Source organism: Eubalaena glacialis, chromosome 5 (genome assembly GCF_028564815.1).
Source record: "Eubalaena glacialis isolate mEubGla1 chromosome 5, mEubGla1.1.hap2.+ XY, whole genome shotgun sequence".
NCBI lineage: Eukaryota > Metazoa > Chordata > Mammalia > Artiodactyla > Balaenidae > Eubalaena > Eubalaena glacialis.
In genome coordinates this window covers 101,480,396-101,493,170 of record NC_083720.1, presented here as the reverse complement: position 1 = coordinate 101,493,170, position 12,775 = coordinate 101,480,396, and the positions used below count along the sequence as shown (strand labels likewise).

The 12,775-nt window shown below is 39.0% G+C and overlaps 2 protein-coding genes across 6 annotated transcripts in view; one reads left to right on the top strand and one right to left on the bottom strand.

The window, feature by feature from the left end:
• Positions 1-11,090, top strand: part of PAQR3 (progestin and adipoQ receptor family member 3) — a 28,103-nt gene extending 17,013 nt beyond the window's left edge. For 2 of the 3 annotated variants that reach the window (XR_009701121.1, XR_009701122.1), the window contains 3 exons: positions 263-411; positions 3,051-3,171; positions 8,965-11,090. Coding sequence is in view for 1 of the 3 variants with exons in the window: in XM_061192407.1 (XP_061048390.1) it covers positions 263-405 (143 nt within the window). In the remaining 2 variants the exon portion in view is untranslated. Of the gene's footprint in view, positions 1-262; positions 580-3,050; positions 3,172-8,964 lie in introns of those variants that run through there. The other variant, XM_061192407.1, reaches the window with a different exon arrangement.
• BMP2K (BMP2 inducible kinase) overlaps positions 8,313-12,775 on the bottom strand; it is a 120,343-nt gene continuing 115,880 nt past the window's right edge. For all 3 annotated transcript variants that reach the window (XM_061192404.1, XM_061192405.1, XM_061192406.1), the window contains one exon: positions 8,313-10,413. In XM_061192404.1, coding sequence (XP_061048387.1) covers positions 8,996-10,413 — 1,418 coding nt within the window. In that variant the 3' untranslated portion in view covers positions 8,313-8,995. The remainder of the gene's footprint in view (positions 10,414-12,775) is intronic.

Here is a 12,775-nt window from a genome sequence, read left to right as displayed (position 1 = left end):
AGACATTTGGAATAGTATTTCTAAAATTCACCAGTAACTTAATGAATTTAAAACCTTACAGTCAGACTCAAATATAAATTAACATTTTTTTAGAAAACATTTCAGTCTGAATTAATCTCCAGTCGGTCTCCAGGTGCTCTGAGACTGCCAAAATCTTTTTGCTGCTCAGTCATATTTCCAGGGCCAGAGATGGAAATATATTTTTATTTTAATATCAAAATAATTACAGTCAATATTCTTTTCTCTCTACCTTCCCTTCCAGGACAACTAAACTACCTCGGATCAAGCCACCAAATATGGCATGTCCTTGCAGTAGTGATGTTATATTGGTGGCATCAGTCAACAGTGTATGTCATGCAGTACAGACATAGCAAGCCTTGTCCTGACTATGTTTCACATTTGTGAATTCAGGTATGGCCACCTGGTGTATTCAGTTATTAAGCAATATATAACAGGGAGTTGTATACCCCACTATTTCTAAGATTCCCATTAGTTTTTCCTTTTCCCTCTGGTTTGATATATCATGAGTAATACTTTATAAAAATGGAAAAATATACTTGGGGATCTGTAACTGTTTTATGGGCCCTTAAGACTACTAATTTGCTGCTTGTACAGAAAGTGAAAATTAGTTGGCATTCATAACAAACATCTGAATGACAATGAATGTGAAGCCAGTGTAGAAATAGTACTTTTACTGAACACCAGCTTAACTTCCTTAGGAAGGGCTCACCTCCATTATAAAATGGAGTCCTCTTGTGTGATTCCTTTAATAGGTGATACTTAGAGTAGATGATCAAGTTTAAGTGCCTAATCAAGGCAAGGGTTGCGATAAGCCTGTGTTTAACACAAGCTGATCGTGATTTTGAGTAATCACTAGCCTGTCAATGGATGGTTTGTGAGAAACCGGCACTTAAGATATTATTTCCTTCAGCTGTAGGTTCTCTCCTCCCTAGGAACATTGGATTTTTTAGTTTGCTAGAACAAAAACTTTAAACCCCTTCTCCTTTAAGTTGAGAGAGGCGTTGAGAAAGGGAAAAGAACTTGCATTGTCATTTCCCATCAGATAAAAGTCATGTTAAGAACCGATTACATGACCAGGCAACAAATTCTGTGGTTTAATAACCAAGTTATTAGCCATTTAAGCTTTTCAATTTCAAATATTATTTAATTCCATATAATAATTGAGCTCTTGCCAGTAGACGGTAGATTTGGGGTTCCAAAATTCCTATAACAGAAGACTTTTCACTTCTCTTGAGTTTGCAGTCTTAAATTTCCTGGTGATGGGGGTTCCCAGGTACATGGGTGCTACTTTCAAGGGCATAGAATCCAGATGGCCCAGTTCTTGACCCTGAAATGAACCTTAAGCCTTAGAACAAAGTCATGGAGATGCCCCAGTTGATGACATGATTATTCACCTGTGCTCTGGTCTTTCTCTGTTTATGCATGTGTTAGTATTGCACTGATAACTCACAGTATTGATATACACTATCTAATATTTGGGCCTGAAACTGCATTGTATATACTTAAAAAATAGATCTCGCTGCCCCATCATACAACATAGCACTCTTGTTCTCTGGTCTTTTCATATGCATAAGTTAAATCCCATAAAGCAGTCATTCATAAAAACATGTTTATTGGAATATAAAATATTACCCAAGTTTCTTAATGGGTTGACATGAACTGCTTTAAATACTGGTGTATCTTCAGAACACTGGAATTTCTAAGTATCAGGAGGTGTTGATTGATGGTGAAGCTTATTCCCAAAATGTCATTTATACATCTGATATTTGGAATGTTACTTTAATGTGCCTCAGTTTATGCATCTGTAAAATTTTGTATTTCTTTTCAGTGTAGTGTTTTTGGAATATGAATTCCCCATGCTAGTATCTCAGCAAGGAGAATTCTCCCCCAGTAGGCTGAGGGCACACCACATTATACCCATTATTATGATGGAACGCCACTTTGAAAATGGCCATTTTACCTCATAGGGCCAGAAATTTGATTCATATGCTAAGTGAAAGAAGATTTTGGTGAAATGATAATAGGATATATTTTCCCTAAAGCATCCCTTATTGGCTTACATGGTATTCTTGCTTTTAAACAGATATTTTGTCATTTTGGTCAAACAGAATATACTGTGTAGTTATAATTAATATAAAAATGAAGGAGAAGTCCAGTTATTTTAGGTCTGGCGCCATTTTTTTATTATAAAATCTTCTCAAAATAAAAACATATTGAACTTTAAATTTCATTTTCTTTTAATTTTTAGAAATAGTCTTGTTTTTTGTTATAGTGTATGAATTATTTAATACTTGCCATCTGAATTAATCGATAAAAAGACCATACTTTAAGACTGTTCTTGAATTTGAAAAGCATACAGGTCTGACTGTAAAGGAGAACTAAATTATACCATGTGAACATTTCATCTTTTTTATGAAAATATTAAATATTTTAAGAAAGTTCTTTTTATCTTTAATGTACTTATTATAAAGTAGGGAATGAATGAATGAATGTGGATTGCTGTCAACTATAAACACTTCTGTATATCAGCATTTACTGACCACCTACTGTGTGCACATCACTACTGGCAAAATTTTTAAGACATTGTTAACATTAAAGAATATTTAAAATTGCCTATGAATCTGAGCCTTGTAATAATGTATATTTATTTTTGTTTTGTAGATTTATTAAAATAAGATTAAAAGAACACTATTCAGCTACAGTACTCAAAAAGACTGGTTTTAATTTTACCAGTGTGTAAACTATAAAAGCTCTTTACCTACAGATTTACATTTTAAAATTATTCATGGCTGTTTTAAATTGTCTACAGTGATTTGTAAGGTTGTAGTTAATTCATTTAAGAGAATTATCTTTCTATATAAAACCATTTTCAAATAGCAAGATAGTGCCTGTCTTTCTTGTTACACTGAGTGCGGTTCATGAGCTGCATGGCAAAATATGTATTATGTAAATAAACTGGGTTTGCTAAATATGTTAAGTGCTGCTTGTCATTCTTTATAATACATAACAGCTTCACAATCATATTTTAGAATCAGGAATGAAGCTTCAGGGAATGTGTGTCACATCTTAATGGCATCCCGCCTGGACAGAGTAACCGATTTGAAGATTGTGATTGACTGGCATAAAGCTGTACGACTCTCCATTTGGCAGGTACCTACCTAGAGATATCCTTTGCCCTGCATTAAATATCAAGGGGCAAAGCCTGCATTTCTGGATTCCTGCTGAGCTGAGTAGGTCTGTATTCACTTGTAATCATCATTCCGGGTAATTTTACCCCTGCCGAAGTGTGTGCAGTGAAGAATCAGCTCAGCTATTAGGGGAGGGGCAGAAGTGTCTTTTACATGCATTTTCACAATAACTGTGTTTACACTGAAAAGAGCTACGGATGCTATTGGGTACTAACATCCCCTGAAATTCTGTACCATACTTCCTGAGTAGGATAGCGGGAGAATGATCCAAAACTGAAACTACCTTTGAGAAAACATTTTCAGAAAGGAGAGGTAGCAACAGTGGGGGGGTCTCTTATGAACAGTGAAACTTCCATCCTTAGAGGACAGGAATGATAGCCACCAAGGTGTAGTCATGCTCTACAAACCCGGGATCAAAAACACTGCAGAACACACGTGTAAATTCAGTACTGCCAACAATCTAAAGCAAAAGTGAACTATCTATCTTTTTAAATGTGCAACAAATAAAACTTCAAAAGCTCATGCTTTCAACAGGAGAATCTTAACTACATCTTACATATGATGCTGGAGCTGGACTTCCTTAAAAAGGGGTGAGCTTACTCAAAATAAACAGCTCTAACTGCAGCATATATTCTTCTCGAAAGAAGTTAACTATAACTGAATTTGAACAGTGGCACATCCCACACTGTTCTTTTTAGATAACCTTTATCATCGGATATTTTGCTCCTTTGTACCATTTATTAAAAAGAAACAAAGCCTTTCTTTTTCCACATAACTTTAGGTAAATGTTACTATTTCCGAAAAAAAAAAGTTCATTTCTAACAAACAAATAAGTTGAATCTTTCCACAAGCCACCAATCTAAAACTCCAGTTTGTGGAATAATACATAAGAAGAAAGATAATATTGCGATCTTGACACCAAACTTAGTCCATCAATCCAATAAACAGGTTTCTCTTTAACATGCCAAAGCCTCTTTTCTGACGTAATCAAGGACTACAGTATTTTATTTAAAACTAAATATTTTTTAAGTTAAAATGTCACCAGTTTTTAAAGAGTTTAAAAAATAAGTTATATGTAATGCAAAAACTATGCCAAACATTCAAAGTTACTTCAAAGTCTCATGTTTTTGCCATACCTTCATCATTGTAAGTATCAGTAATTGTAATCCCTGAACAAAAGTTGTGTTATTGTTTTTGTAGTATAAATGCTAGGTCAAAATGTGTTTTCTTACTTAAATCCAAAACTGTGAGCTCCTTAGAAGAGAGATCTAATCTTATTCATTTTTCTATTCCATTAGCTGGTGCATAATAGGTGCTTAATGTCTGTGGTGTAAATGAAAGAACTGACTAGAAGTTTGCATCCAAAACTTTTAATAAGATGACAAATGATGAAAAACTCTGAAGTCACTGATTATAAAGAATATGCAATCCATTTGGGATTTATTGCATTTAAAGAAAGCGGATTATTAAAACAGTAGGTATGATAAATACAGTAAGAAAATAACTTTAAATTTCAAACAAAACAAAGTGAATGAGGGACAGGATTCAGTCAATAAGAATAAGCAATGTAAAGGCAATATAGTACTAAAATCAGTTAGTGCTTAATTAGACATAGGAAGAAAAAAAAAAGCAACTGATTCTGTCTCATAACAACAGTTTTCCAGCTGTATGTGAGGACTGAAGTTAACTTTAGAAAGTATGTTTTCAACAATTAGAAATATAATAAAGATGTAAATCAGGTTTATTAAAAGTTAAAGAAGTTATTTGCTTAGTGGTACATAAAAGGCTTCAGAAAATTCAAGTTTAACAAAAAATGGAAGTGTAATCAAAGAAAGTGCACTTAAAGCTGTTTGCCAGCAATTAAAAAGTAGCTTACTATTACTATTCTGCTTACTATTAGATGACTTTTCAATCACAAAAAGAGCGTAGGAATAAAAACAATTCTCTTTCAAAAGTAGTACAATTTTTAAATAAAAAATAACCCCAAATGATGGCCATTTGCATTTTCATCTGTCTACCTTATTCTTTTAGTGGCTTTTATAAACCCTCACCAGGAGTGAATGTTCCTTTAGTAATGCTTGTGGTTGCAATTCCATTTAAAATTTAAAAATTCACATTAACTCCACAGTAGAGAGGTGTAACATGTACATGCATGTGTGCGTCTATATATTTACCCTAATATATAAACACCACTGTGTATAAAAGTTTCCAAATAAACTATCAATCGTTATTCTCACAGTAGATCTGTCAGCTCAACATTGGACCTAAAATGATGCATAATTTTGCTAAAAAAAAAAAAAAAAAAAAAAAGAAGAAAATGTTTACTGCACATTCTATATATATATTAAAACAAATGTACCCAAACTCCTCAGAACTAGTTATACTAATACACTGTACCTTCTAGCAATGCTGATATGAAGTACCACAACCTAAAATAAACCAAGCAGAGAGGCTGAATAGTAGGAAAACTACTCTGCCTGATGAACACCAGAGTAGAGGAGGGGGCTCCACCTTAGTATTTCCCACCAGCAAGATGAGGACAGCAGTCTATCAATCACTGTCACACAATAAACAGGGTAGGATCAAAAGCTGCTTCTATCTATCTACAATTCCAGATAATGTCATAACTGTGCCCACGTACACACACACACACACACACACACACACAGGGATGGGGCGCGTCAGTGGAAGAATCACACTCTTTCCCGATGGATACTTTTGAATAAACATTCTAGTCAGTTAAATTTTCATCCAGCCTACAACCTCTCCTCCTCTGCCTAATATCTATAACCAAGCAACTTTTGTGTCTTAGCAGATACATTCCTCAGTGCCATAAAAACTGATCTTTTTAACACTAACATTTTGCTGAAGTGATAATATTAAAATAAGCAAATGGTCCACTTTTTAAAAGATGATTCAAAAGCAATAAGCATTATTAAAGCTGTTAGGACAGAAATAACTTTGGCCTCAGACTTTTGCTAGCTTCATAATATTTTACTTCCCTTAGTGATGTTCAAGTATTACAGGTTTAGAGTTATGACTACTTTACATGCTAAAGAAGCACAGAGGACAACTGATTAATACAAACATGATTTCTTTTCAACTTTCCTTCCTTAAGCAAGAATTGGACCATCCCATAATAGAGCCAAACTTTTACTGAGTGCTGTGTACCAAGTATGTGTTAAGCTCTTTCACACGTCTTGTGAGCTTTATTCTCATAATTCTCGTAAGGGAATTACCTGGGCATCAGCTGTGTGGAGTGACTTACTTATATCCTAACAGTAGTGGGAAAACATGATGGGAAATGGAAAGCAACCCTAATCCTGTACTCCTTGGGAAAATGCCTCTACTTCAACACAAAGGAATCTCCCCATTTCTATCCCATTGGGTCCCCTATTAAGTCCTAAATGTCTCTTCTGAGCTGTAATCTCAAGAGAAAAGTCACTGGGCTATGATATAATAAACATAAGAAGGTAAATATTTTAAACAGTGTCCAAGTGTTTCCTTAGAATTTATCCAGCATTATAAGCCAAAGTGTCTATCAGTATCTAAATCATTTAAAATTATTCAGTGTATTGAAAAACAACTGTAAGCAAGGCCTTGGTATCAGACAGACTCTAGGTATTTCATGTTTACATCCCAAGGAAACCATACTAGTTCATCCCTACCGCTTCTAAATTAAGAAACTCATGAGGTCTAGCAGAGACCAAGGCTAAGGACTAAAATAGTCAAAGAAGCATATTGTGTATACATCAACCAACAGATTTCATTAAAAAACAGATTCTGTTTGATACAAACCTACTGTAGTTCATGAATTTACTATGTGTAATCATCAACTCTTCACTTTTAAAAGAAAGTATCACTTGAATCTACTTTGTAAAGTTTTAAAGCACATCTACTTGAGCATTTGCATTAGCAGTATTAATCAACCTGAGAATCAGAAAAAAAAAAAAAAAAGGTGCAAACATAATATTTGCCTTTGGCACAAGGACAAGTAACTGGTGCACTTGGGCTCTAAAAGTACAGCTTTTAAGCAGTAATGAATGTCATGCTTGGTCTGCCTCTGCTTCACTCTGATTCACATACTGCTTCCCCCTTTGTCCACAAAAGTTGTATCTGATTTAAAACAGCAAAAAGAGAGAAGCAATAAAAAATAGATGGTTTAGTTACGTATACTTTGCTTCTTTCCAGGTTTAGAACTGTGAAAACAGGCAAATAGCTCAACCCAACTGGGGCACTATAATTAAGAGACTCTAGTATGATTACTCATAAAATACATTTTAATTGGGCTCAAAGAGAGTTAATTTAAAATAGAGCAATCGAGGAGAGTGCCAGTTGAAAAGAGTTTTCACCCTTTTTTTGTAAATAGCTTTAATGGTTCTAGAAACCTCTAAATGTTAATTTGATAGGGAAGGACAGTGCATTATAACTTAAAATAGTTGGAGACACAGGAAGCACAGATACTCTATTCACATTAATTCATAGACGTGATTTCTATCTTATTAAACAACTTCTATAAAACCTCAAGTTTCTAATTAGGATTTGTGATGTTAAAAAAAAAAGGCAATTTGGTAGCTGGGTTCTTTTCACTAAAGACACAATCAGCTAACTAGCAGAGTGGAGATGCTAGCCCCTGGTCACCTGACACCTCACAGCCACTCTCAGATCTCCTGTTACTAGTGCAGAGGTATTTGCGGCAGGATGCGCGAGTCCTGCCGGTAAGGCTTTGTGGGTTTCGCTGTTCTGTGCACTTTATTAAAACTACTCCACCCTCCAGACCTAACTCAGAAATTGCTGCTCACGACTTGGGGAATAGTTGGCGAAGGTGGTAATTTAATAAAGCACATTATTAAATGCAACATGATTTTACATTGTAAACGTCTCAAACACTCAGGGTTTTAGCTACATATTGTTCCCTAAAATAAAATCTCTATATGACCCTTGTCCTCACTCCCAGTTTTTCCAATAATCTGCTTTACTAGGGACATGATAAGTTTTGAGCAAGAAGCCATTCAAAACCAGAACATCAAGTGTTCCTGAAGTAGAGTGTTTTTTTTCTTTGTATCATCATTTTTTTTCCTCTACATTTTTCCACCTGTCAGATATCTCTCTTTAGTTTTTGTTCAAGGTGTCTACATAGATATTCCATATTAATGGCACTTGTTTTTTTAAATGAAACAGTTTTAGGCACAACAGTCAGTGACCTCTGGCTCCGCCTTGTAGAGAACGGTGTAAGGACTAAAATCTCTGCACTCTCCAGATAATAACTTTCTCATTCTTTATGAGAAGTGGATTTTTTTTTTCCCCCAATGTGGAAATTAGAAGAGACCTTAAAAAAAAATCCACGAATGCAACTTGTGTATGTACAAACCACCTTAGTTTCAAATGCTGGATTCTGGAACGAGCCTCGGATACGCACACAGAAGTGGCATTCTGTTACAAACATAAAGCCGCAGCGTCCCAGTCCCTTCTCAGGGACCACACGACTGCAAAGGGCCCACACGCGTCCCCTGGGTTTCTGTGCCTTCACGTCTGCAGCTGAAACCCCAGGTTAGAGCTTGCCATTTCGCTCCCTTTGCTCCTGCGTGCAAGAGACGTGGAGTTGCTACCCTGTGCAGATACTTCCTTTTTCTATTTGGTTTATTTAAAAATCACCTATGCTGATTGACCTGTAAGAATGAATGATATAAAGAGCTATACAAATAAATTTTCTTTCAAATTCATAAAACTATTCATACTTTTTTCTTTGAAACAGGAGTTAATAAGAAGAGTCCGTCAGAAGTTATCTACTGTTTAGAAGGAAACGGAGCAGCACCGAATGGGTCCAGTTCGACTGGCTGGGCCTGTTGGGACTGATGTGAGGTGACGCTTTGCACCACGAGTTCTGTAAAGGGCACGGCACCAAAATCATCCATTTTCAACGCATCTGCCCCGGGGAACGACCCGTGGAGTGAATTCGGCCTGGGCCGCCCGGGCAGGACGGGGTTGTGGTCGGCACGGATGTCGCTCAGGCCCTGATGCGGGGGGTGCCACGGCAGGTCCGGAGGGTGGAACGGCTTGGCCCCAAAGGGGTCCAACAGACCCTCATCGGCTTGCAGGACATGCCCTCTGTCCTTCCCGTCGGTCAGGGCAACGCTGATGTTCTCCTTGGAGTCCGAGATGGTCAGAAATTCATTGCTGCTCTGGGAGTCCCGGCGGCCCACCCTCTTGTGCCTGCGGGCCCTCTCTGGGGTGCGGTAGGCGGGCTTGGCCGGCTTTTTGGCGCCGGTGGGCGTGCCGTGGTGCCGCTTCCCGTTACTCTTGGCCGCCTCCTGCTTCGTGCGCCTCTGGCGGGAGGACAGTTTCTGCAAGCTGCGCTGCTTGACTTTTTGCTGCTGACTGCCGGTTATCTCCTCAAAGGGCACCAGCCCAAAAAGGTCCTCGTTGCTGTCGCTTTTACTTGCTGATGCGGGCAAGGGCTGGAACGGAGTGGAGCCAAATATATCCACACTCTGCGGACAAGCGGGGAGAGCGGGCGCGTCGGGCACGGGCACCTTCTTGCTGAAGGGCGCCTTTGTGAAGACATCGAACTCCTCCGGCTCCAGCCCCGCGGCGGGAAGCCGGCTCTGGGGACAGGGGTCCTGCTCCGGCTCCCCTTGGCGGGGCTGTTGAGCACGCGCAGCAAAGAAGGGGACAGCGCCGAAGACATCGAACTCCGGTCTGGGAGTCCCCGCTCCGACGTCCGAGGGTAACTGCGTGGGCGTGAGCAGTGCTGCACTAGGGTCCTGGATCGCTGCACTGCCAGCTGGGTCTCTGTAGACCGGGCTTGCGCTGCTGTACTTGGCTTTGGCCTGCTCGTAATCCGAATCGGAGCTGTGTTTCTCTTCTTCTTCCTCATCTTCAGAATCCATAAGCAGAGGCCTGTGACCCAGGTTTTCCGGTTCCGTGTCGTCATCGTTAAAATCTCCCTGTTCTCCCTGAAGAACTTCTTCATCCTCTTGCTCTTCCTCTTCGCTGCTCTTAGGAGAAGGGGGGTCCGACTCAAAATCACTCTCGGATTCATCGTTCCCCTTCTGCACTGGACCGGGTACCGATGGATTCTCTGAGGGTTTCTTTCCAGTCCGGTGGTCTTTAGATACTGGGCTTGCTTTTGTATTCTTGATAGGGTTTGCAGTGCTCTTTTCTTGATTCATGGATGAATGTTCAACTTTCTTTTCAGGAGAACCTGCAGATTCAAAGAAAAATTATTATATCATTCCAATGCATCTCAAAAACCATTTGCAGTAAACATTATGTACTAACACAAAGCGTTACAGATCACTCACGGCAGTTCCCTTAGAGGAAGATGTAAGGGCAGTTCTTTATCATTAGGCTTGGGGGATGCACCTGGCCTCACAGTCGATGGTTAGGTCGTTCAGTGCAGGCAGACTTACTTGTCTCTCTACCCTACACACCACCTCCTCACCATAGGTGCTCGCTGACAGCTAAGTCTCACTTACAGTACCCAGAACAGGACTGTGAATACAGTCCACAAGCACATGCTCTTCTTCCACCTTCAACCTAAGACTATCCAGACAGTTGCCCCGCTCAGAGCCCACGTTTACCCAAGAGCCTTCTGCTTATATTTCAACTCTGTTACAAAGTTTTCCCACAGAGATCAGCAAGCGTGAATAGCTTATCTGCTTAGTTATGTTTCGCTGTGTAATTTTTAAATTGGTATTCTGGTGTTTTTTTGTAAACAAGTATCTTATGAGTTGGGTTAACATATGAGCGCATCCCCACAGCCTGATCAGAACTAAGGACCAGCTACTGAACTGAGACGGTACCAAGGATATCTGCCTTCCCTAGATGCCACATCTTCCTTAAACTGTCATACCTATACTACTGGACATTACATTAAAAGCATGCTACTTTAATAAAAATCTTAACTATCAGTATGTTCACTGTATGATAGGTAATAAAATTGCATCAAATACAGTGCTCTACAATTTCACTGTATGATATATAGTAAAGATAAATAGTATGTTAGTTTACATGAAAATATACAGCCCTCCCAATACACTGGTGTACTGAATGGATTTTCCAGAGGTAGGAAACGATTTGAATTGATCCAACCACATATCCATTTATCCCTTCCCCTCTAAGATCAGATATTTTCAAAACAATTAGCTAGGGTTGAAAGTATAGTCTTTAGTCATGGAAACTAATTATACCTTACGATGGAAGGACCATTTCTTTCTCGTTATTAACACAGTGGTCTCCATGGCATAGGACACCTCTGAGTTATTTCCTTCTCTTTGAAAGTCAGCACTGTTGTCTTCCCACCTCTCTGACTATTCCCTCTTGGTCATATTTGTAGAGACTTCTCTTTCACTAACATCTCCTTAACATGTATGCTCCCCAGAGTTCTATCCTTGGCTGTCTTTCTCCCTCTGCATGTCCTGCCCTGGGTCCTAACTACTTGTATGTTAATCAGCATTTACACAGTAATGAATGGATCTCTGATTCTTACCATGAATACTCATCTATCCTATTCATCTAATACTTACCATAAATATGTATCTCCTACCATTACTTCAAACTCAGTAATTTCAAAAGAGATCATCTTTCCTCTTAAAATGTGTCCTCACCAGTTCCCTCTAAATTAGTGAACACTTCCATCTACCTACCAAGTTCTGCAAACTACCAGAAATCTGCAAATCATATTCCCTCTTCCCACCAAATAGTGTTTTTAAAATCTCTGGAATCAGGTCCCTCCTCTCCCTCTGCCAGCTGTCTATCCCATCCCCTCCTTATCTTCATCCAGCAACTCCTTAGCCTCTAAACTTGCCTGTCTGCCTCCAGGCCCATATCCCTCAAACTGCTCCTCTACACTGTCACCAGAATAACCCTCCTGAAACGCTAATCACGTGGCTACTGCTGAAAACCCTTCAGCGTCTCTCTGAGGAAAAGGGGATCCACCACTGAGCCCTCAGGTGTAGAACATTTAGAATTCAACAGAGGAACCTGCAGAGCAAACAGGGAAGTGCCGGAGAGGAGGACCAAACGCAGGTGAGTGTAACGTTGCCGAAGCCAAGAGAGCAGAGTGTTTGCGGGGGAGGGAGTAGACAGCTGCGCAGGGTGACGCAAAGAAGCCCAGTGAACTGAGGACAGAAACGCCACTGGCTCCGGTCAGCCCATGCAGGTTGTTGACAACCGTGAAGTGGGGAGTGGGGAGGAAATCTAGTGGGGCTGAGGAGTGGGGGGGGAGAGAAGATGTGGAGATTTCTATCAGTTATACTTAAATACAAATATAATCTTCATCCATTATTCATCTGCCAGTTCCCTGAAACCAGCCAAGAGTTATATGCTGTATCTTTACATATTCATAATAAGCTTATCTTCAATCCTAACAGATTAAAATCAAATCAAATGCAGATTTTCATTTGACTTCTCCATACAGCATACTTCTGATATTAAAAACAAAGATTACTTTTAGATTAGCCAGAGCATTTATTTTCATGAATTTTTATCCAAAAGCAAAAAATGCGATGGCAAAGACTTGCAATCACCCCTGACTTTAGGACAGTCCCTCTAAGATACACGTT